Source organism: Daktulosphaira vitifoliae, unplaced genomic scaffold, assembly GCF_025091365.1.
Source record: "Daktulosphaira vitifoliae isolate Bord-2020 unplaced genomic scaffold, ASM2509136v1 Scaffold_1, whole genome shotgun sequence".
Classification (NCBI taxonomy): domain Eukaryota; kingdom Metazoa; phylum Arthropoda; class Insecta; order Hemiptera; family Phylloxeridae; genus Daktulosphaira; species Daktulosphaira vitifoliae.
Window position 1 is genome coordinate 17,971,799 of NW_026099572.1, and position 22,116 is coordinate 17,993,914.

At 34.9% G+C, this 22,116-nt stretch overlaps 1 protein-coding gene across 3 annotated transcripts in view; it reads right to left on the reverse strand.

Annotated features, from left to right (window-relative positions):
• Nucleotides 1–22,116, reverse strand: part of LOC126894459 (epidermal growth factor receptor) — a 57,435-nt gene that overhangs the window by 1,375 nt on the left and 33,944 nt on the right. For 2 of the 3 annotated variants that reach the window (XM_050665494.1, XM_050665495.1), the window contains exons 2-15: nucleotides 4,714–5,049; nucleotides 4,322–4,647; nucleotides 4,044–4,241; nucleotides 3,666–3,967; nucleotides 3,316–3,551; nucleotides 3,110–3,242; nucleotides 2,762–3,050; nucleotides 2,169–2,534; nucleotides 1,946–2,088; nucleotides 1,599–1,878; nucleotides 1,212–1,509; nucleotides 871–1,101; nucleotides 289–792; nucleotides 27–209 (exon numbers count right to left, since the gene is read on the reverse strand). In XM_050665494.1, coding sequence (XP_050521451.1) covers nucleotides 27–209; nucleotides 289–792; nucleotides 871–1,101; nucleotides 1,212–1,509; nucleotides 1,599–1,878; nucleotides 1,946–2,088; nucleotides 2,169–2,534; nucleotides 2,762–3,050; nucleotides 3,110–3,242; nucleotides 3,316–3,551; nucleotides 3,666–3,967; nucleotides 4,044–4,241; nucleotides 4,322–4,647; nucleotides 4,714–5,049 — 3,825 coding nt within the window. Of the gene's footprint in view, nucleotides 1–26; nucleotides 210–288; nucleotides 793–870; nucleotides 1,102–1,211; nucleotides 1,510–1,598; nucleotides 1,879–1,945; nucleotides 2,089–2,168; nucleotides 2,535–2,761; nucleotides 3,051–3,109; nucleotides 3,243–3,315; nucleotides 3,552–3,665; nucleotides 3,968–4,043; nucleotides 4,242–4,321; nucleotides 4,648–4,713; nucleotides 5,050–11,150; nucleotides 11,594–22,116 lie in introns of all 3 variants that reach the window. The other variant, XM_050665493.1, reaches the window with a different exon arrangement.

The window sequence follows — 22,116 nt, forward strand, 5'->3', positions numbered from 1 at the left end:
TTTTTTAAAGTTATTCTGCTACTTACCCTCAGCATGTTGGTGACCAATTAAATCTATATAATTAGCTGGAGTATGTCGACGTTTTAAGTCCATCTCTTCATTGGCTGGTGATGGCATTAAATAATCATCTTCATCTAATGGCAAGTCTAACTTTAGAGTACCTATCTGCGCTTTGCTTCCATTGCTGAGATCATCAGAAGTATCACAATCTGTTAAATCAAAAACAAATAATAATATTACTTGATAATGAAAGTTTTTTAAATATTATTTGATAAAAATGTTGCTTACCCAATCTATGTATATCACTAAATCTTCGAAGTTCACGATCCCAATTATGCCTGCTATGCATAGGACCCCCTATCATATCAGCACCAGCTGTACTGCATGATCCTAGTCTTGAAGGTCCAGGCATACCATTTCCCATTTTTGGGTTCATGTATTCATCTGCTTCTATGATACTCAAATCAGCACTCTCTGTAGCCAAGTTTGAGAGTATTTCATTATCATCTTGTGAAGAATATGAAGGTAATCTCATGTAGCGATCTCCTGGTATGACCAGATAACGACCTGGATCAATGGCCATTTTAGCAAATTCATCAGCAAGTTCTTCAAAACTTGGACGACTATCTTTCTCAATAAGCCAACATTTAACCATAACCATATAGACATCTATAGTACATATGGGTGGTTGAGGTAAGCGTTCTCCTTTTTCTAATAAGCCTAAAACTTCTTTTTTGTCTACATTTTCATATGGTTGTTTACCATAAGTTAGTAATTCCCAAACAGTGATACCTGTTAATAAATATAATTATTGATTAGTTGTATACTATACAATTCTAGCCTATTTCAATTAATTTTTTTCAAAATTACCAAAAGCCCAAACATCACTTTTGTGTGTGAAAACTCTGTACTTTAAACATTCAGGAGCTAACCATTTCACTGGCATTTTACCACCATCAGCTGTGTATTCTAATTGATCAACGTCTAGTAATTTTGCTAAACCAAAATCTGTGATTTTTACACAATTTGTATTTTGAACAAGTACATTACGAGCAGCTAGATCTCTATGCACCAGTCTTTTTTCCTCTAAATAGGCCATACCTAAAAATATTAAAACAACAGTAAAGTAAAATATTACATAAAATTTATTGATTGGGTAAAAAAATACATAGTACTATTTATTGGTCCTATAATTAATAATTAATATTTACCTTTAGCTATTTGAGTACACCACTTAAGGAACGTTTTTGAACCAATTTTATCTTTATGGTTTCGTACATGTTTTAACAGACAACCAAGAGGCATAAGTTGAGTAACTAACATCATTTCAGATGTCATACAAACAGCTAGTAGTTTAACTAAATTATCATGTTCAACACTAGCCATGATGTATGCTTCGTCCAAGAATTCTTTACTAGTGTTTTCATATGCACATGTGTCATCTTTTTTGTGCAATTTTTTGATAGCTACTGGAATTTTAATATTTTCACCTTCTACAACCCAAACACCCTGTGAATAAAATAATACTCATTAAAATTAAATATTGAGTTATAATTAGTATTCATTAGATTGTAAAGAAAATATATTGCATAATTTACCTTATACACAACTCCAAATGCTCCATTTCCTAGTTCAGCACCAATTCTTAAGTCAACTTCTTTAACAATCCTTAATTTAGCCGTATTTGGCTTAACATTAGATGGTCTTAATGGTTCATTGTCCTCCATTCCGGTTAGCACCATAGTCATTTTAACAGCAGTTTCTTTAGCTCTAGCACGTCTTCTCCAGTGCCAAACAAGAATCATAAGTAAGACCATGACCAAAAAAGTGAAAACCACAACCGCACTCAATATCAAAGGTATTTGATCAGAATCACCACTAAACAAAATTATTTTTAAAATTAGATATTGGTTCAGTGATAAAAACAAAAAAAAAAATTACTTACAGTCGTGAAGCCATCCTGACATCATCAGCTGAACAGTAGGGGTCTTGGTCATCTTTAGTAAATACCTTATAAGGAGCAAAAGATGGGCAGATTGGTCCTGAACAATTAAATGCAGTTCGGTTGTCTGAAGGGTTTCCAGTTGGCTAAAATAAATAAATTTAGTTTTGTTTTTTAAGTATAATTTAGTGTATTGTGCAAAATGTGTGTTTATAAATTAACTTACCTCAAATATTTTGAAATGTCGACAAGCATGACATTGTGAAACATGTGGTCCATAGCACCCTCTGCACATGATATCACATGCGACACACTCGCGTTCTTGTTCACCTGAAGGCAGGGTATTGGTAGTAGCATAGTATTCAATAGGACATTCGTCCACACATTGATCACCACGCTTGTACCCCGCACAACGTTGGCACACTTGATCATGAAACCCGAAACCAGTGCATCGTAAGCATCGCGGATGACATTTTCTACACACAGCTTTGCCGGCCAAAGCACGAAGAGCCGCGCCGCCTTGTTCCAGTGGTCCGACCCATTCGTAATAGTAGCCGTTTGGACAAGTTTCATTTTTGTGTAAACATCTCTCCTGTAAAACGATCAAAACACGATTGTTATAGATGAATGCGAACTAACTCAGTGAATAGAGTCAAGATTAATTGGTCGAGATCGAGACTATTGTATAAGAATGAAGAAAAAGATAACATTTACTGCACTCGAGAAATAAAATTTATAACGAGGGAATGGTGGTACTCCCTGTCTGATAATATTTTATACGTAGTGAAATGTATCAATGTTTAAATATTTAATATTTACCACAGATGCATCAGCATTAAGTACGGCTTTATGACATGAACGACAGCCGTTGGGACCGATGGTATTATCTGGACCACCGCATCCTCCAACACAATTCGCGTGGCAAGGTAAACACGTACTAGGTTTGGATTGACTTGCACTATACTTGGACGCAGGACACTGAGACACGCAATGCATACCATCACGATAATTGTGGCATTTAGTGCAATGTTCTGAACCAGGACCATGGCAGCCACCGTCGCATTCAGAATGACAAGCCGCGCAAGTCTTATCTCCAGCTTCATAAAGACTATAAAAGAAAAATATCAAATTTTGTTCGAATAATGAAAAATAATTGTTAGTATATACCCAGGCACGTAACTACAACTTGGTAAACATTGGTTTTGGTACTGGAAATTTCGACAAGACAAACACTGCTGTGGCCCTGGACCCCAGCATCCTTGTTTCGAACACTCTGGATCACATACGTCGCTTTCTGCAACTATATGATTACGCGAATATTATTAACGTTTTTTAAGAATAAATGAGTTTGTAGTTTAGAGATGATGACTTACTGCATAAAGATTCATTTTTGTTGTTTTGTAATAGCTTTGGATGTTCAGAAGATTTTTTTATCGATTCCCAATCTATCGTCTGAGCATAACACAGTCTTTTGTTTTCTAATATTGCAACACTTCCGGAATGAATTTTTTTCAATGATCTTAAACCTAACGACGTTAACGAAGTTTTCACAATATACAATGATGCAAAATATTCAGTGACTGTACGGCCTCCAATTACTTCCAAGTTTCTACAGAGATAAATTCAACAAATTGTTTAATTAATACATTATGAAAAGACTTGAAATAGACTGAATAGATAAAATTTCTAAACAAATAGTATTTTATAATTTATGAAAAATTACCTAAAATATGATAAATTCTTGAAGTCTTCGTGCGATCCTTGAATATTTATGTAACCAGTAACTTCTTTTAATGTACTGAAAACTTCCAATCGATCAGGGTGCATAGCTTTTATGCGTTGACCGAAACTGAAATTGGCAAAGACTTGTTGAAACCCTTTGAACGTCTGATCCAAAATAGTCAGTGAGCCTTCAATAACGGTGCAGTCCTTAAAACTGTCAATGTTACTATCGTGTATGGTAGCTACCCCTTCACAAGTTTTCGGACAAGGTCCATCACACAGAACGCATTCACCGTTCACAGCCTAAATTATATTATCCAATTAATGGATTAAATAATAAAAACGCGTGAAAATAAGTGTTCATTACAATAAAATTTACCTTTTTCTTTGGCGGACAACTTCGTACGCAGGCACCGTTGTCCTTGAGCAAGTGCTCTGGGCAATTTTTCACGCAGGTCGCACCGTAAGCATACTTTCCGTTTGGATTCGTTTCCCACGAGTACGTGATAGAGTTGTAACGTTGCATGGCAGGACATTCTTGGGTGCAAACACCGTCGTCATAAAAATTCCGACAAGCCTTTAAAACACACAAACATTGCACATTTAGAAAAGATAATCTGACTGTGTTTGATGATAGAAAATATTTCAACTACTTACGAGGCAATCGCTTTGCTTAGGACCAGTACAGCCACCGGCGCAAAACAAGTGACAGCAGTCTCTGGGTTTGGGCCCAAAACAACGGCCCTGGTAACATTGAGGACTGCAATTTATCTTGGAAAATTTTTGACAATTATGAGGACCTTCTCCCCAACAACCTCCAGTACAAGATTTGTCACAGGGCGGACATTCTCGTTCAGAATTAGAGAAATTGTATGAGTACACGGATTTTGCACCTTGTCCAGTAATTATCTCGTCCCAGTTTATAGTACGCATATGACACAAGTTGTAGTTGTCGAGCATGCCCACATTTCCAGCTAAAATATCTATACAACACAAAAATAATAAGTTATAAACACACTTATCTTATAAAGGACGGGTGGAATGCATACCTCTTAGAGCTGGTAATTCGAGATTATTCATTTTGGACAACATAACCATTAAAGAGAACTCTTCGTCCTTAACAGCCAATTTGAATAGAGTACGGCCTCGAATGATTTGTAGTCGGGGCAACACAATTTTGCTGACGTCTACATGACTTATTAACACATATCCGGTTACCTCGCGTATATGTTGTAAAAAGCTTAGGTCCAAATGTTCGTCCTGAAGCCAAGTTAACTCCAAGTTTCCGTCTACATATGTGCAGTTTGTGTAACGATCCCTCAGGTTTCGGTAATGGTGGTCTCTGTTCGATGGAACAGACATACGACCGTTGGTACCAATGCATACTGAAAATAAATATATAAATTAATATCGACTACTAACTGTATCAAGCTATACGAGAGGAATTTTAAGTGCATATTTCTAGCGATTTCCATCGATTAAGGTAAGGCGTTATGCCGTGAACTTGCTGAAAAATTCCCCAGGCCAAGGCCCTTACGTTATTATACAAGCCCCATTTTCTTTGGCTCGCGTTAATCCACTTTCTGTACATTGGTATGTGTGACGGTTATGAGTACCATCTAAAGAACAATAATGCTAGGACAACGATGCTCCTGGTCATTCTCACGTTATTGTTACGGTTACGTATTGTTGTTATTGATGTTGTCGATGATAAAAATGACGAAGGAGACGAAAGCGTTGATAATAATAATAATGGAATAAAACGGTTAAAACGGATAATATAATATCGATTTTTTAATTAAAAGTCTATTGCACTACGGGCGCCAAAAAATGGTTCAGTTTCTCTATAGTACAATATCAATTCAAAGCTACACACAACAATACGTGAATTGTGGAGTGTTATGAGAAACCACAATAATTAAAAATATCTTATTATTGAACCTGTATTTGAATTGATATCACATGCCTTTCGGTTGAATTTAAAACTGACGCTGTACAATGGTAAAATAAAAAACACATCCTTAAGGGTATTAATCTCGATTTACAAAAGCCTAAATAGTGATATTAATTTAAGGGTACTAAAGTTCTAAAGGTAAAAAAATTTAAAAGAATGGTGAAATTTGCTTAAAAGTGCTAAGTAGCTAAAACTCCCCTATTTGCACCAATGTCGATTTGAATTATTGACTCGTAAGTAAGGAGTTAAAATTAGAATAGTTAAAGAAAGTACTAATATAGTGTATAATTAACAACCGAACTCATTTGTAAAATGTTTTATGAAAATTTCATATTTGAAATAATAAACTATGCAAATAAATCAAATATCAGCATGCCACTATACAATATCAGAAACACTTACTAATTAGTAAACGAGAACATTTTATGTTAAGTAGTTATTTATTTATTCAAGTATAACGTAAACCATTTTTTTAGAGTAATTTTTATTAAAAATTATTTCAGCCGATTCGAATTGACTTAGCACTCGAGTCCTAACGAATCGAATATATTATATCTACAAACTATTTTTTATAATGTAGAAATTTAGTTTCTTATAACAAGATATTTTTATAATTTGACACATTAAAATATTTTTAATTGGCTCAACGATAAATTAGTTTTTTATTGATAATTTTGGTGATTTAATAGTAATATCGGTTTATTAAAAAAAATTCAGTCAAAATCAAATTGTTATCAGCAAGAGCATGCTAGACTTTAGTTCTCAAAATAATAAAATGCTGATAAAGTAGAATTATTAAATTCTCGCCTTACATAGACTGCCTTCAGTTTTTGAAAATGCCAATTCGTCTTTTCTTCGGATTTTCAGCGATAAGAGAGAATTACGTGGGTACAATGCGTATTATAACAAGATAATGTAATAGAATTCAATCGGTAATCATTTTAAATTATGTCTGGGCCGCATTGTTTTAATATTTAAGAAATCATATTTGTCTTCGAGATATGTGGGTATAATTAATAGGAATAAATGCTCAGGTATGACTATAACGAATAACAATAATCATACACCAGTAATATGTTAAATTTAATTTCATTACTATTAAAATTAATAGGGTGCAGGTCGGTAGGGGTCTGTTATCCCTATCGATCATTCTACAAATGAAAACTCTAGTGTCCCGCTGAGAGTTCTCAGAAAAATGCAATCAAAGCATGCCCAAATGGCGTTTTTGTATTTCTATTTTATTTAATTACAAATGTAAAACTTTTTTTATTATTATTTTCAAGATGTATGAATCTTCTTACAAACGTCTGACAATCGATATTTTGCAGCATATAACATGAGTATTATTTTTTTTTTAAATAATAACACATGCATAACGTAATAAAAAGTAAACTTGGTCGAGTTTTACAAAATATCTTTTATATTCCGTCTACCGTTAAAGTCTCTACCGCCTAAAAACATTTACAGCCATTCGAATGCGTAATGAGCTGATGTTGACCAAAGCCACACGAAAAGTGTTCGTTTTTCTTTGAAACAAGTTTTTGTTCTAACCGTCAGATCATACATATGATAGCGAGCCGCATTATTTATTTACTCAGCGGCGAGCTCGTTCGATAATTTCAAAAGATGAATTTCAAGATATCAGCAGCTTTGAATATTATTATAAACATATTTTGTTACGCTCACATAACACATAATTGTGATAGAAATCACTGAGTAGTGGGATTTGTTTAAGGGGAAAAAAATGTACAGACTAATTTATAACTTGTAATAACAAGGCTATGATGGCAACCGGTAAACAAACTGTTCGAAAAATCACCTTCAGTCGATGCCCAATGACTTTCGACGACGTTAATTTATTTTATTAGAAATCCAATTTCGCGTTGACCACAGCTTATGATCAACACTGCAATTAAACACAGTCGTAAATAAATTCCTATTCGGTAAAACTCAGCTCATCTTCTGCAATAACATGGATTTTAGTAAAAAAAAAACCAATTACAATTTTAACCAACACAGTCGTCTTGTGATTCATCCGAATATTTAATCACATAACTGGAAGTCAGATGACCTCAACGCGGGATACCGGGAATAGTTACATTATAAATGACGAATATATATATATATATAATATCAAACGAACGGATTATTATATTGCTAATAATAAATGTAATGACGGTACAGTAAAACTATTTCGTGTCTTTCGGCGATCGTGTTTGGCCAGCATAGTTTATGATGAGTGGGAGTGAATTCCGAGGCGCCTCGATTACCATCATTCTCGGGCAGTTTGGACAAATTATACGCCCTCATAGTACAGAAAAATCAAGCAACAAGACGTAGAGGAAAGTCTTACAGCTAGGCGACAATGATTTAACAAATGAACAGTAAAAGTCGCCGTAAATTCCTCGCGAGAATGATGACAGTAAAAAAAAAAAGGTTTACCGACCGTACGAATCACATAAATATTCTGTAGGATTTTAATATTATATTATGTGCGCGGAGGAGAACCACCTGTGTGTAAAAGAACCCCGTCGACTGCCGCCTTATAAAAACCAAAAACCGGCTGTACAATAATATAATAATGGTACGCCGATGTGTGGTACATGGTATTCGGTATGTTCCGAGTGGAGGATAGGTATGTGCTCAGTCATCGTACCCAGAGGCTTTGTGTATAATAATTATACGTTTTTCTCTCTTCGATACTTGTCCGAAATACACATATACAAATATTTTTATTCTTTTTGTTCTAAAAGGGCAATACATGTATAGCTACAATACAATTTGTGTATTTACTACTGCCGCCTGTGCACGGACTTCATGACCGTTTGCAAGTATTATAGAAGAAACTTCTACCTTATTCGATCGTCTTTTGACCGTACCGTCAGCCTTGTGCTATGCGTATTATTGTTATTGTATCCCTAGGACAACGATATCGAAAACAATACGCAAGTGAATAGCGTAAAAAATGTTCGTTAAACACAGACAAGTGTGGGAACCGTCCAGAAGGTGTGATATTTGGTTCGGTATCGGTGGCCTCGGGGTGTAATTATAAGATTTTGATTTTTGACACGTACGTAGCAATTAATATTAGAATTAAACACTGTATGCTAAGCAACAGTAATTCCTTTAGAGACTCATCCGCCGGCGCCGCAGCCGCCAACATCGTTATCTCAACATTTTAGAACATCACGCGGTTAATAATATAATTAATCTGTATGATGATTTACGACCATTTAACATTTCTAACAACTATTTATATTCAAAAACGAATTTTAAGTTTAGTTTCTAACACTAGTGTTACACACTAGTGTGCGTGCATGGGGTAAAAGCGACTTCAGTAGTCAAAACTCACTTGCTCTGCAATAGGTTATGTTCAAGACAATCGCCTGCAGCAAGCTCGGCCACGCATTTTAATGTATATTTAACTCGTTCTTCGACAATTATGATACTGCTCCAGATTTCTCGATAGTTTTGGTATTCGCCTGTATCACATCACTTGGGTTCCAAGTAAAAAACAAGAGCGTTTACCATTTTAGGAATGTGAAATAATTTAGGGAATCCGTAGGGCATATTTAACGCTTTGAACCGATTACCATTTAAATTAATTAGACTTCCCATTCAAAATAAATACTTGTAGGTATTTCTGTAAATTTTAATACTATTTGACCGTCAAGGATTAGGTAGGTGTTTGGAAGTACGTCTGCTAATTAAATTATTACATTGCACTAATAGGATTTACAAGTGCAAAAAAACATCACGGTGATGCAATTTTTATGCGACAATTTTGGAGTACATAATTCTACTATTTAATTATAATATTGTAATGACAATTTATTGTGACTAAGAAAATCATCAGGGTCTGGGTTAGTTTAAAATTAGACGATGAAAATATATTTTGTCGTCAAGTAATTATTACTAAACGACAAAATAACAAATTAACTGAATACATATATATTTCTATGTTATTAAACATAGAAAACAGTAAAAGAGCTGCATACATATATGATCAGTGAAGTGATCCATTAATTGCATAACGACTAGCTGTCACCTAATGCTTGGCCGGATGACAAGTTGCCCCGACGACGGTTCGTCTACTTGGCTGAGCATATTTTCACAAATATTTATCGTTAATACCCCTCCCCTCTAATAATATAAAAATACAATTCATTGAATACAAAGAAGAAAAGCATGCGAATATAAACCCGTTTTCTCATCGGTAAAACTCGACTGTCGTGTCCAAAATAATTATACATAATATTAATCGCCATTTTATGAACCTAAATAATAATGCATTGAAAATGTTTTTTTGCTTTATGGGTATTAATTTTAATATAAAGACGTCTAGCGTTGGAGATTCTTTAATTTAATTTATAATTATTTTATGGCCGTTCATAATACAAGTTCCGCATTAAGTCATGATTGGTTTATTAAAAAAATCAATAAATTAGAATTATAAGAAAGCATATTAACATTTATTGATTAGAATAACTAACGAGAAAGAGTAACCGAGTTTATGAAAAATAATCCGTTTGCATTTTTAGAAATCTAATACATAAAGTTGCAAAAGAAGTAATCAATGGAGTCATAGGAAGATATGTAAACTATATACTAGGTATGTAAACAAAGTACCTACGTAAACTACGTAGTGTCACCGACCCGAGAGCTTGTGGTATAAATTTTTTTAGTCATAAAACATAATAATCACACATTGAACTCTCCTGTTGAGAATTAACAGCCAATATTTTATTATTTATTACTATTGAACAGCCGAAGCAGAGTGCATAAACCGTCGTCGTGCACACGATTTCGTACGACACGTTCCGGTGCAAACAAACCAAAAGAATATGTGAGCTATCAAAAGGAGCAGCAATCGGATAATGTGAACTTCAGATCTGCAAATGGTTTGTGTAAAACCTTACTAAATATATAGGAATCTAGCACGCGATTTCGAAAAATAACGTTACAAATGCACGAGAAAAAGTCAATATATTTAACTACCAAAAAGAAAACGCACAAATCGCTCCAATTTTAGTAGCATTGTAATCAGGGCGATTTTCATACATCAACCGAGAATTGAATTCCAAAAAAACTTAAATAAATACAATTATTTCGAAGGATATATACAAATCACATCACTAATATTTTACATGGTAAACATAACATACATTATTTGTTATTGCAATATTTTTATTTGTCATCTACTAAATTTAAACAAACGTTACAAAGCAGAGTAATAAAAATAACAATTAAAATTGTATTATTATTAAATCCGAACGATGGCGATATTTGGAATTTTCTGACGTAACTTTCAAGGGTATTTGCTATACAAGTTTATACAGTGCAGTCAAGTCATTAATTTAAAAACTGCGCAGAAGTTGGTATATTATTTTAACACGTAATATTTAAATAATGGTAAAAATGTGTAAAGTAATGATCTTACAAGCTATAACAACAACTGTAGTAACGATCTCATTGCAATTTTTAATGGTTTAAGACTAGCAAGTGGGTTAGTTAATATAATAAAACACTTACTTTTGCCTTTGACGAACTCCGAAGTTTTCTCGGCGCCGGCAACAAAGGCCGTCGACATCATTTGCAAGCATAATATAACGGCGACGAACAACAGGGTACGTCGCCATAGTCGCAGGTAAACGGACGACGAGAAAGCCGCATTCATGATAACATGTTATCACAGTGCCGGGACCGCGGTAACACCGGTGGCGCAACAACAATGTCTGTAATTGTCGTACGCCATTGCAAAAGGAGAACAAGTTAAGGTGCGGTATTATTTAACTAAGAAGCTTGAAAAAAAGTACGCGAATTTGTACAAATATTATTTGCACTCTTTGTTAAAACCCATAAAACACACGAATATCATAATTTTTGTCGTAGTAGTTGTTCCCGCGGGATTCTCTAAAACACTAGAGTTGTATAATACAAGACGGTATGGACTACGCCGCGGGCGTCTTATCGGTCTGTAAAAAAAAAAAAAAAACACACATGTATTACAGTTTATATTATATTTCTTTGAGTCGACCAACAACAACGAACGTCTAAAAAACTAATGGACGCAATAAATGTAGGCCATTGTTTTGAGACGTGACCAACGTATTTACTGTCTCTAAGCAACTTTTTTGGTCTCTCTCCCTCCAAACCAATACCAATCTGTAAACATTAGTCTGTTGATTTTGCAATTTTCATATATATAAATAACACTTATGTGGCATGTGCGTATGTTGATGATAAGAAACACGACGAGCTCACAATTTAGTTTTGATTATTCTTTGTTTTTATTTTAATCACAAACATTCTCACAATTATATAAATACAGTTCATGTTGTTTTACATTATGACATTCTTAACATTTTCATCCTGCGGGCCGTACTACCCGCTGAGTATGGTATAATGAGATACCGTCTCACTTCTTATCATGCAATGATGAGGGTTCCATCCTCCTGTCGATGGGTACGCCGCCTGAGGGTCGTTACCAGAAAGCGATAATTAAAATTTCGGACATGACGAATCGCTCGCTGACGGCACATAAGTATTACTCACAAGAGGGGGTCGTGTACTGGAATCCAATTATTATTATTGTATCGTATACGCTCGAGGTGTCAAACAACCTCCAGCAAGATTACATTGAGGTGTCGAAGAAAATAAAAAATTTAAGAACAAATCAAAACAAAGATCGTTAATAAAGGCGCCATCGATGTCTCTAAAGATTAACGATTTTTTAATGTCAAATATATTATAATTTCGTTGATCACGTGTCAACTGTTGATTTAACCACCGATCGGATTTCTAATGTTTAGTGCGTAAATAATTAATGAAAAAAAAATTGGAGACCATTTATGTCACAAAAGGTTCTACTGCTCGGTTTTTTTTTTACGTTGAATATTCAACCTGACGAAATGCGTTTGACGTTATCATTTACTACGAATAGCAACTAAAAAAACAAAGTGGACAATATGGCGCTGGTCGTTATCGACATAATGTGGTTAGTTTTGCGTGACATCGAACAGGCAAAAACGGCGCCAAAGTAAACTCGAGAAAAAAACCTCGATCTCCTTGAAATCAACTGCTTTCTTGTGTACTCCTCCATCATTTTTCCAATATAATAAAATAATTTAATATAGCGTTTTTCGCATTGCACTTAAAATAATACGTAGCATCATTTTATTGAATTAAAGAGTTTCATATATTAACAAGTTTAGAAATTATTTTTGAATTCGTCTTAGACGGATGATGCGATATTTACACTACTGATATAATAAGTAGCATAAAGCAATACATTTGATATAATCATCTATTATTATCATTATCCAATTATCTATGCGAAATTCTCATACGTTTAAATAAATTAAATGCTTAATTTTTGCGCGGACTGTAACTACAAGAAATGTCGTAGACTTTAATCGTTAAAAAATTGCTATTGTGCATGTTTCAAACATAATTCTAAAGTCGTTAATAGTACAATATAACAAGGTGTTTATTTGCATGTACACGAGAGATAAATTATATTGCGTTTGGCAATTTTATGCAAGTGGTTGCGATAAAAATTATTTTATTCGCTATTCCAGTATAAATTGAGAGAATTTCCAATTTCAGACATAGTTAATTATCAAAAAAAGTTACTACCCAAATTTTGATAACGATAATTTAACTCCATTACGTGGGTAATTTTATTGTAAATGTGGGAAGACTTATATTGCACAAAAGAAATCAATAAAGAAAATAATCCGATCGTCCTTTTTAAATTTGTCGGCCATTAAAAATATTCTAATGAATGTGTCTAGACTATGCATAGCATTCAAAAAAAATTACCAATCTTTGTGAGCTTAAATCTCTACAGTATGTATGTACAACAAATTGATAGGATCTCTGTTGTGCATGGTATTATATTGCATCAATAACGCCATGTCGTACGGACGTTGTGTGACCTTAATTAAATGATACATTAAGCAGAATTTTTTTTATCTTAACAAGAACGTTATCTAAAAATCAATTAAGCAATATAATATAAATTCGTGGTTTGACGAATGGTTAGACTATCGCAAATATTTAATGAAGAAAAAAAATTTATATCATTAAAAATTGAATTTAAAATTATTTAAACGGTAATTGTACTCGTATTCAGATCAGCGTAGAACGTGTAGTTACGCTGCATTGATGTAAAATCTGAAGAAAACTGTGTAGTGGAGAGTATAATAAAACATACACTGGAATGCGACGTTTACATAATATAGTACACCTGCATTTTTCACAGCGATCGACAGAATGTCAATAGCGAATATCTTTTTTGTGAACACTCGCTAAAATATACTGTAAACGCATAATAATACTTGAAAAAATAATAGTAAACACTAATATTGGGTGCGGTTTAGTTCTTATTTTTTAAAAAGTACTTAGCTCAAAATAATAATAAGCAGTAAAATCGTAACGTGGTGGTCTCGCTTACATTTGACAGTTTTGAGGGTCAGTCGTTTAGAACCATAATGTTGTATGGATTTGAGCGAAGGAGTATAAAACATCACATTATACACAACGAACTATTATTATTTATTACTCCTTTTTTATTGTAGAATATATTTAATAAACGTGTTCTCGTCGGGTTATCAGAATCATACATATCGTGCGTGTAGTTCACAATGTACATTTAACTTCTAAGCGTTTTCTCTATAAAATGTGTCGGAAAGGAATGCACGCGGAATACACGAGTACGGAATTCGAGCCTAAACCGTTAAAAAATAATTTATGCCTGTCGGTGGAGTTGCGTAAAGTACGGTGGTAGTCAGAATATTTACACGTTGGGTTTGTGGTAAATCCTGAGTTTATACGGTTCACGGGCGGCGTACACACCTAATTACTACTTTTGGACACATAACCTGGACGGGTGGCAACCGTGTACAGCATACGCGGGGGTGGGCGTGTACACGTGCAATGAAAGACGATCGTAGACGGCAAACGATTTAAAAATATAAATATAAAAAATATAAATGTTTAATAGCAGTTAAACGTTCGGAAAACCAACGTGCATTATGATTTTGCCGTCTATTTGGGCAAATGTAGCTGCATTGTTGTGGTTAGCGGCTCTTGCTAATGTATAGCCCTCCCGGCAAATTATTAACAAGAAAACAACATAAATAAATCAATGTTACAGTGACTGGACTGTGATATAAACATACCCTGATACTGTGCTAAGTCATTCCCTTCGGGGAAATTGAACGACGTCCGACGGTTTTGCGGTAGGTACGTCTGCTTCTCGTGACTGCCGTTAATCGCCAAATCCGTCAGTGAAGTGAGCGTGGCATTGCAATTAGTCAGCGAGAAGTACACGTGAGTATGGTATTTTTTTTTCTTTTTGGGTTCAACCGACGCGCGCGGCAATGAAGCATGGAAAGTACACGACTGGAATAATATAATAATGTAATAGTATTGAAAGCGCCGCGACTGTATACTCATTAGTAGTCTGTACGATCTGGATTATTATTAACCTTCTCTTGTTGTCAAAAACAAGATGACAAAAGCATTAAATTTACCGGAAAGTCGATTCGTTTCGTGCGAACAACAAGCGAGGAGCGTTTTTAAGGGTTGGCGGCCATCATAGCAATAAAAAACAATACAGGCATTAAATAAGAAGTACAGATATTTAAATACATATTTTATGACACGTGTTTTACACTATTCCGAGTAAGATTTCCGTATAGTTGGTGAGCAGATCAACGTCTTGAAACGCCCCTGAAAAATGTTTCCGTATGATAAACTAGTAACATGACACTGTTCACCTTAATTTTTCAGATGTGTGAACATCTAGTTATGAACAACAAATACTATAATATGAACCACATAACATTAGAGCTTCAACGATAAATTATTGTGATGTGTAATCTGATTGGATAGGTCCTCTTTTCTGACAAATGATAGGGATTCGAATAAGTTTTTGATGGAATGTTTACAACGTTATAATGCCACCGCGTGGTGATCTCGCTGCCTATATAATGTTTTTCTTGGATTATTTACAGGGACGACTTCAACGTGTGTATCCATGACCATCAGTGTCAAGTGACAGTCGCGTTTTTATATTTTAATGAACTCATCTTTTGGTCCTGGTTTTTAATGGTATCTTACCAGAAACTGGTATTTATGTTCAACACGAATTTTAATGGCTAGCACACGATTTAAACAAATCGTATATCCTATTGGTGCTCGATGGAAAAAAACCAGACTTTGTAAGTGGCTGTGCGCGTGATACGCGTTATCAGCGGCAGTAAGCAACACGAAGTTGGCCGCCGTTGGTCTGAAGTACTGTCCTTGGCGTAGGCAACGGTAATAAATACAATGGATTTTCACTACAGGTACTACTGCCGCACGAATAATTTAGTATTGCAGGTATAATTATCAAGCGTATTCAGTGTTAAGATTTAGACAGCAGAGAGAGGGAATAGACGGCCAGACCGACAAATAAACCCCCCCAAGTCTGTCTGCCATATATAAAATAATATTATTGTTTTGTTTTGCATCTTAAAAAAGACAATAGAGGCACAAACTTGGTACGCCATTGTCGTGATCTTGTTCCCTGATTTACATATACATATATATAAATGCATGAACACGCATTATAATATCTACTTCGGATATCTGTACGAGCTCCGCCCACACGATCGCCAATTAAACGACAAACGCTGCTGGAAAAAAGTCTGGGATACATTGGAAAGGTTCGTGCAGTTGTTTTGCATGTATTTCTATATTTTATCTTGTATGTATTATAATATATCTCAGACCATTGTTTTTCAAAACACAAACACACGCTCTAATAAGAGGCTTACAACAATTTCTATCGGAACTAGTCCGCCGTGGCCACTCTCTCCTATACATTCAATTGAACGTCCTCTCAGTTGGCTTACTCACATTCCAGCGTTAAAAAACACCTCGGTTAGCAAGGTACGACATAATGAGCGACGACGATGTTACTATGGGTGCTCTGTACAACCAAAAATACACACTTATTAAACGGTTGTTGTAAACGCGTATCATAAATCTGAATACTTTTGCCGACGAAATAATCTCTATCTAGTAATTTCATGAACTTTAGTGCATTGACCCAAAGGGGGTAACAATTGATAATTTTCAAAAAATTTTAATAATAAAATTACTTTGATGTAAACATTTAAGTGTTTAGTTTAAAATTATTTTTAATTCGTATAGAATTACTTAGCTCATGCCACAATCCACGCGGTGGATGGAGCTATCAATTACCAATTACACGCGTTAAAACATGATTTTTTTTACAAGCATAAGATAAAATATTTATGTCCCCAACGTATATTATAATATCAGATGTGTTTGTCGACTATTTATCGATACAAGTCGTGTATACAACAAGTATACATACATCATGAATACATTAGATGGCTTGTACGCAGACCCGCTGGAATCCGGTGCTTATACTTAAGCCGATAACCTTGGACGACATTGAAGAATCGAGAGAAAAAACAAGAAAACCAATTAAAATTTGCCGGTATAATGACTCTTGACTGTCGATTTGTTGAGGTCAAATAACAAACAATATTTAGATATTGATCTGGTTTGCAAAAACCTTAACTGGTAATCATCGGTAACCAGTCAAAACAACGATTCGTGTGCAACTCCTCCCCAAACAACTCGCACTCAGATCGAACGAACACTTGCCGCAACAATTGATGTATAGCAAACCACCGTAGAGCTTTCAAAGTTCATATCACTCAATATGAAGAAGTGCATTTGTCAAATACGTACAACTGAGTCGCGCTTACACAAACGTTTCCTTATACGTGAAGTGGCTGTTATGACACGGGACGCCCACCGGCCGTAAACCAGAATCCATCGGTGTTGCGAGGAGACCTTGAACGGTTTTAACCTCCGATAGACGCGCCTATATACGTGTGTTGTTATTATTATTACAACTATTATTCGGACGTTCAGGTATTCTCTTTCAGTCTGTCCGCGCGTTCATGACGATTGCTGAACGTAAGTACAAGAAAATAATTGATTGCTTTTCGATGTGAACCTCATCGTCGACGTCAGTTATTGAAATGCCCGGTCGAAAGGTCACACCACTGTCGGTATCTCTAGTGTGTTGTGATATCGATTCTCAGCGTATGCTACAGAAGAAGGTCTGCGATATAATAGAGCCAACAGTGATCGGTATGCGTACATTGATACAGAATAATAAAAAAGAAAAAATTAAATAATTATAATATTAATGAAAGCTGGGAGGTAGTCCGCGATTGTTTAGGGTCGACCACATTCCACGCCACTCGACGCAGTTTAGAAGGACCGTCGAGTCTTAAAAAACGTTTTAATTTCTCCATAGTTTTAATAAGAGCACAACGTGTATATCTGGAGGTATTCGAAGCGACGGAATTATCGTCAATTATCTCGGTTAAAGAATCGCCGTGGCTCAAAACAAAGGAACACCGTTCAACAGACCGAGTGCGCTGGTTTGATAAATGAGGTGCACTTAAGAACGGACGAACACGTATGAAGCCTTGTTACGCCAAATGAGAACGTAAATACGTATATTTGTTGTTCTAAATTAGAGAAGAATTTATATAAAAAAATAACATTCATTAAAATCCCCACGACCAACGCCACGTTCTTTGTTTTTTGGATTTTCATATGGACACCAAAGTTTGTTATGGTTTTATGGCAGTCGACCTCAGTGGGCGAACAACAAGATGGGAAAAAAAAGAACGTATACTTTCGCCTATTTTCAATAGAACACGTAGGCGCCTACAGCGTCATTGATTTAGTGTGAAGAGTTAGTTTACAGTCTTTTAATAAGCGACGTTCCTAGAACGCGAACAGGTATAAGCTGGCACACTGAAATCCGATCGGTTTCTACCCCGAAATACACCTAAAAATTTTTTGTCCGGTTAGTCCTTGTTATTGTGGGCTAAGGGTTATTCTACAGGACGCCGATCTGATCACTATCTATGGGTTCTGCGAAATCCTAAAAAAGAATGTTTAATAATGACACCATTACATTATAGCACGGCCAATGGACATCAAAAATGTAGAAATAGATGTCGGATCATATTATCCATCACGTATACCGACCAAACATACAACCCGCGTATTTGACGATTCACGTTTAAACAACATTTCATGTTCAATTAAAACGTTTATGGAATAAAATTCATGTATTTAGAGGATCGCGCGGTTGTGCATTATATTTCTTAGAAAAAACGTATTAAGAGATTATTAATTATTTTAATTAACATAGACGTGAGCGTGTTCTATGCGAGACAATCTTTAAAAGCGATTGGAGACATTGACGGCGCATTGTGATTTATAGATTCGGTAATTTTCCATAGTCCAATGTTAATTTTAAGTCCGACTGTATCTCGTACACATTTTATAGTAATTAACAAGTACAGATGACCTGTTGAGAGACGATCAATGTTAAATCGAAGTATAAAACGAACAATTTAATTTTTACTAGATACAAACGAGAATTTACACTTTTGTTTTTATTTTCAATCGCATACAAATATACAACATTTTTATATATGTTCTCTCTAACGAAAAATTCTAATAAATAGCGGTCGGTCTCTCTTATTGAAACTTCTATAAAAAAAAAAAAAAAAACTAAATAAGATGTCGTCCTATATTGATCGATAACCATTTCCAATAAGATTTACAACCGAATTATTTTTAGGAATGCCGAATATACATAAAATTTAACTTGTTTTGTGTATAAAAAAATTCAAGATTTTAACAACTTTAATACATCTTGCGGCGATTTTAATTTAATTAAAATATTTATGCAGATATTAGTCATCTTAATAAAGAATTATAACTACACATTACTTTAAATGATACATAAAACATAATATTAAAATACTAAACGTGTTAAACATTGCATAAAATTATAGCTAAGATTGTCTTTTTTAATTAAAAATACAAATTAATTCAAGTAGAATAATTTAAATATTGGTATACTACTAATGCATCTGAACTAAAAATACAGATTAAATAAAAATGTCATGTTGTAGGGTTTGCAGACTATTACAAAAGGAAATCTGTCGGTATGAACTTTAGAGAAATCAACTTAAACAATAAGACTATGGAGAAAAAAATAAGAAATTCTATCAATAAGAGCACGGCAACTTGGGTTCGGACAATTATTGTCGTTTACTGAATATTTGAGAGCACTTATTCATTGTACTGATTTGAATAAACAAAAGAAATTGTCTTGAACCGGATTTTCGACATTCAGACCTGTACATTGCTTAATGTTCCAACACCTTCCCACAAAATACAAAAATGGTTTATGTAAATCATGGCAGCAATATTAAGCGATTGATTTGGTATAAATTCGCAGGATACAAATAACCGAACGGCAGAGAGGCTAAGATGCCGACAAATTCGGGTTAAAATATTTTTATTTTTTACGAGTAGGCTAAACCGTATATAACAAACCGGTCGAATTGCTAGAGCAAGAGGCACTCTCTTTTATTGCTCACCACCGTCAGGTCTACTATACGGCCATTCGTATAATGAGAATTTGTTTATAGCTTAATAATCCTTAAAGATTAAAAGACATAAAATAACGTTTCATGTGTAATTACATTTCAACTGGTTTCTATTAGTGTATTTTATGCACGCACTACATTTGTGTAGCTTTCTGCAGTTGCCAGAGTCGACGACGAATTCCTCTGTGCACCCCAACATCGTTTTTACGATGCATAACTCGTATAAATAACACCAATAAACTTTTTATTTCGACAAATAACAATTTATTGTTTATTGTTCAAACTAAATGAAATGATTTATGTAATATCAGAACTTTTCGTTTATTCACGATAGCATTATTATAAAAAAAACAATTCAAATACTATAAAGGATCGTGATCCCTAACAATGATGGAACATTGTGTACAGTTTTTACTTTATATAATTTTTTCACATATTTTCCATATCCCTCTCATGGAATCCGAAAGAATGCATGCTCTTGCAGTCGTGAGCGATGCGGTGCGTGAACATAACACAACTGGCCGCCGCAACACTCGGTCGTGACATTCAGGTTGCCATTTTTTTCGATATGTGATCATCTCTTAGGACTTTAAGTACCATGCGCTTGCATGCGATAATAATGAAAAAAACTGCAGCCAGTAATTCTTAAGAAAAATACGTATCTCTGCACATTAATATGGTTTCATAATGTAGATTCGTCACGTCAAAGGACTTCTTCCATCCTATGACCCACATGGAAGAGGCTGATTATTGTACTGTGGGTGTAACGATATATGTTCGGGCCTACGTACCAGTTGTATACATAGTATAGCATAATCACCACCAATTCCAACTGCAGCTCAAAAACTGCATACGAATTACTGTTAATGCGCCACTGTATATCAACCGTTTAAACCGTGCTCTGTTTCAAATTTGTTTATCGGTTAGAAAAAATTGGTTCACGTTACTAGCCAGTTTTGACCGAGCGATTTATAACGCATAATATTGCAACGATAAAACACCCAAACAATAAGTCGTTTGATTTAAAAAACCCATTTCAATGTTAACGAGTCGAGACGCAGGCAAGGGGAGTTATAGCTTCAATAAGCCATTTAAGTTGAAAAACGTTTATGATGCTATATAAAAACGATCCACAGAACCGAATTGCTGTGAGAAGTAAATGTTGCTAATTATATAGTTTCAATTAATTTACAGATAATGTGTATACGCGCATGACCGGTATCGCTTTGCCGTTTAAACGCTTGCCGTTATTAAATGATACACCAAACCAAATCATACATAGAATGCAGTGGGATCATAAAGTGTTGCTTATGGGCGGCACCAACGAATATTGTAGCGCAGATAGCAGTAATTTAATTTTAGGATTGGATATTTTTCCCTTCTTTTCGCGCCGAACAGGTGTAAGAGATGTATCTGTGACCCTCGTGTACGACAGCAGCAACAGCATCGGCGGTAGTGTGTCGGCGTGGGTACATATTGGCGCCAACTGACAATGGCCCCTTGAGCCCTCTTCTACGCACACGCATACAATTTCTATTGTGCGTATAGTTTTGGTTATTAACGCGTCGAGGTGTATACATCATATTATTATTCTTTATCGCATATACATATGGATCTTATAAAACATGGGTATTAAGAGTATGAGAGCCCTCCTCTATCACATGAGATGCACTTATAAAATGTGTTCAATGCATAAAAACGCGAAACCGATACTGCGATACGCATTTTTCATCGATATCGAGCAATTATTTCCCAAATAAGTTTTATACGCGGTTATTTGCATAAGCGTCCAACCTCCAAATATCCGTCAGGCCTAAAAAAAATCTCCATTTGTCTATAGCTAGTATCATAGTTTATGCGCTTTGTCCGTCCGAGTTCCTAAGCTACGAGTTCATGTACGTCGTGGCTCCCGAACTGATACACGCATAAGATATGTAAAATGTCTGCGGCGTGTATATTTTATAGATGTATAAGCAGACGTG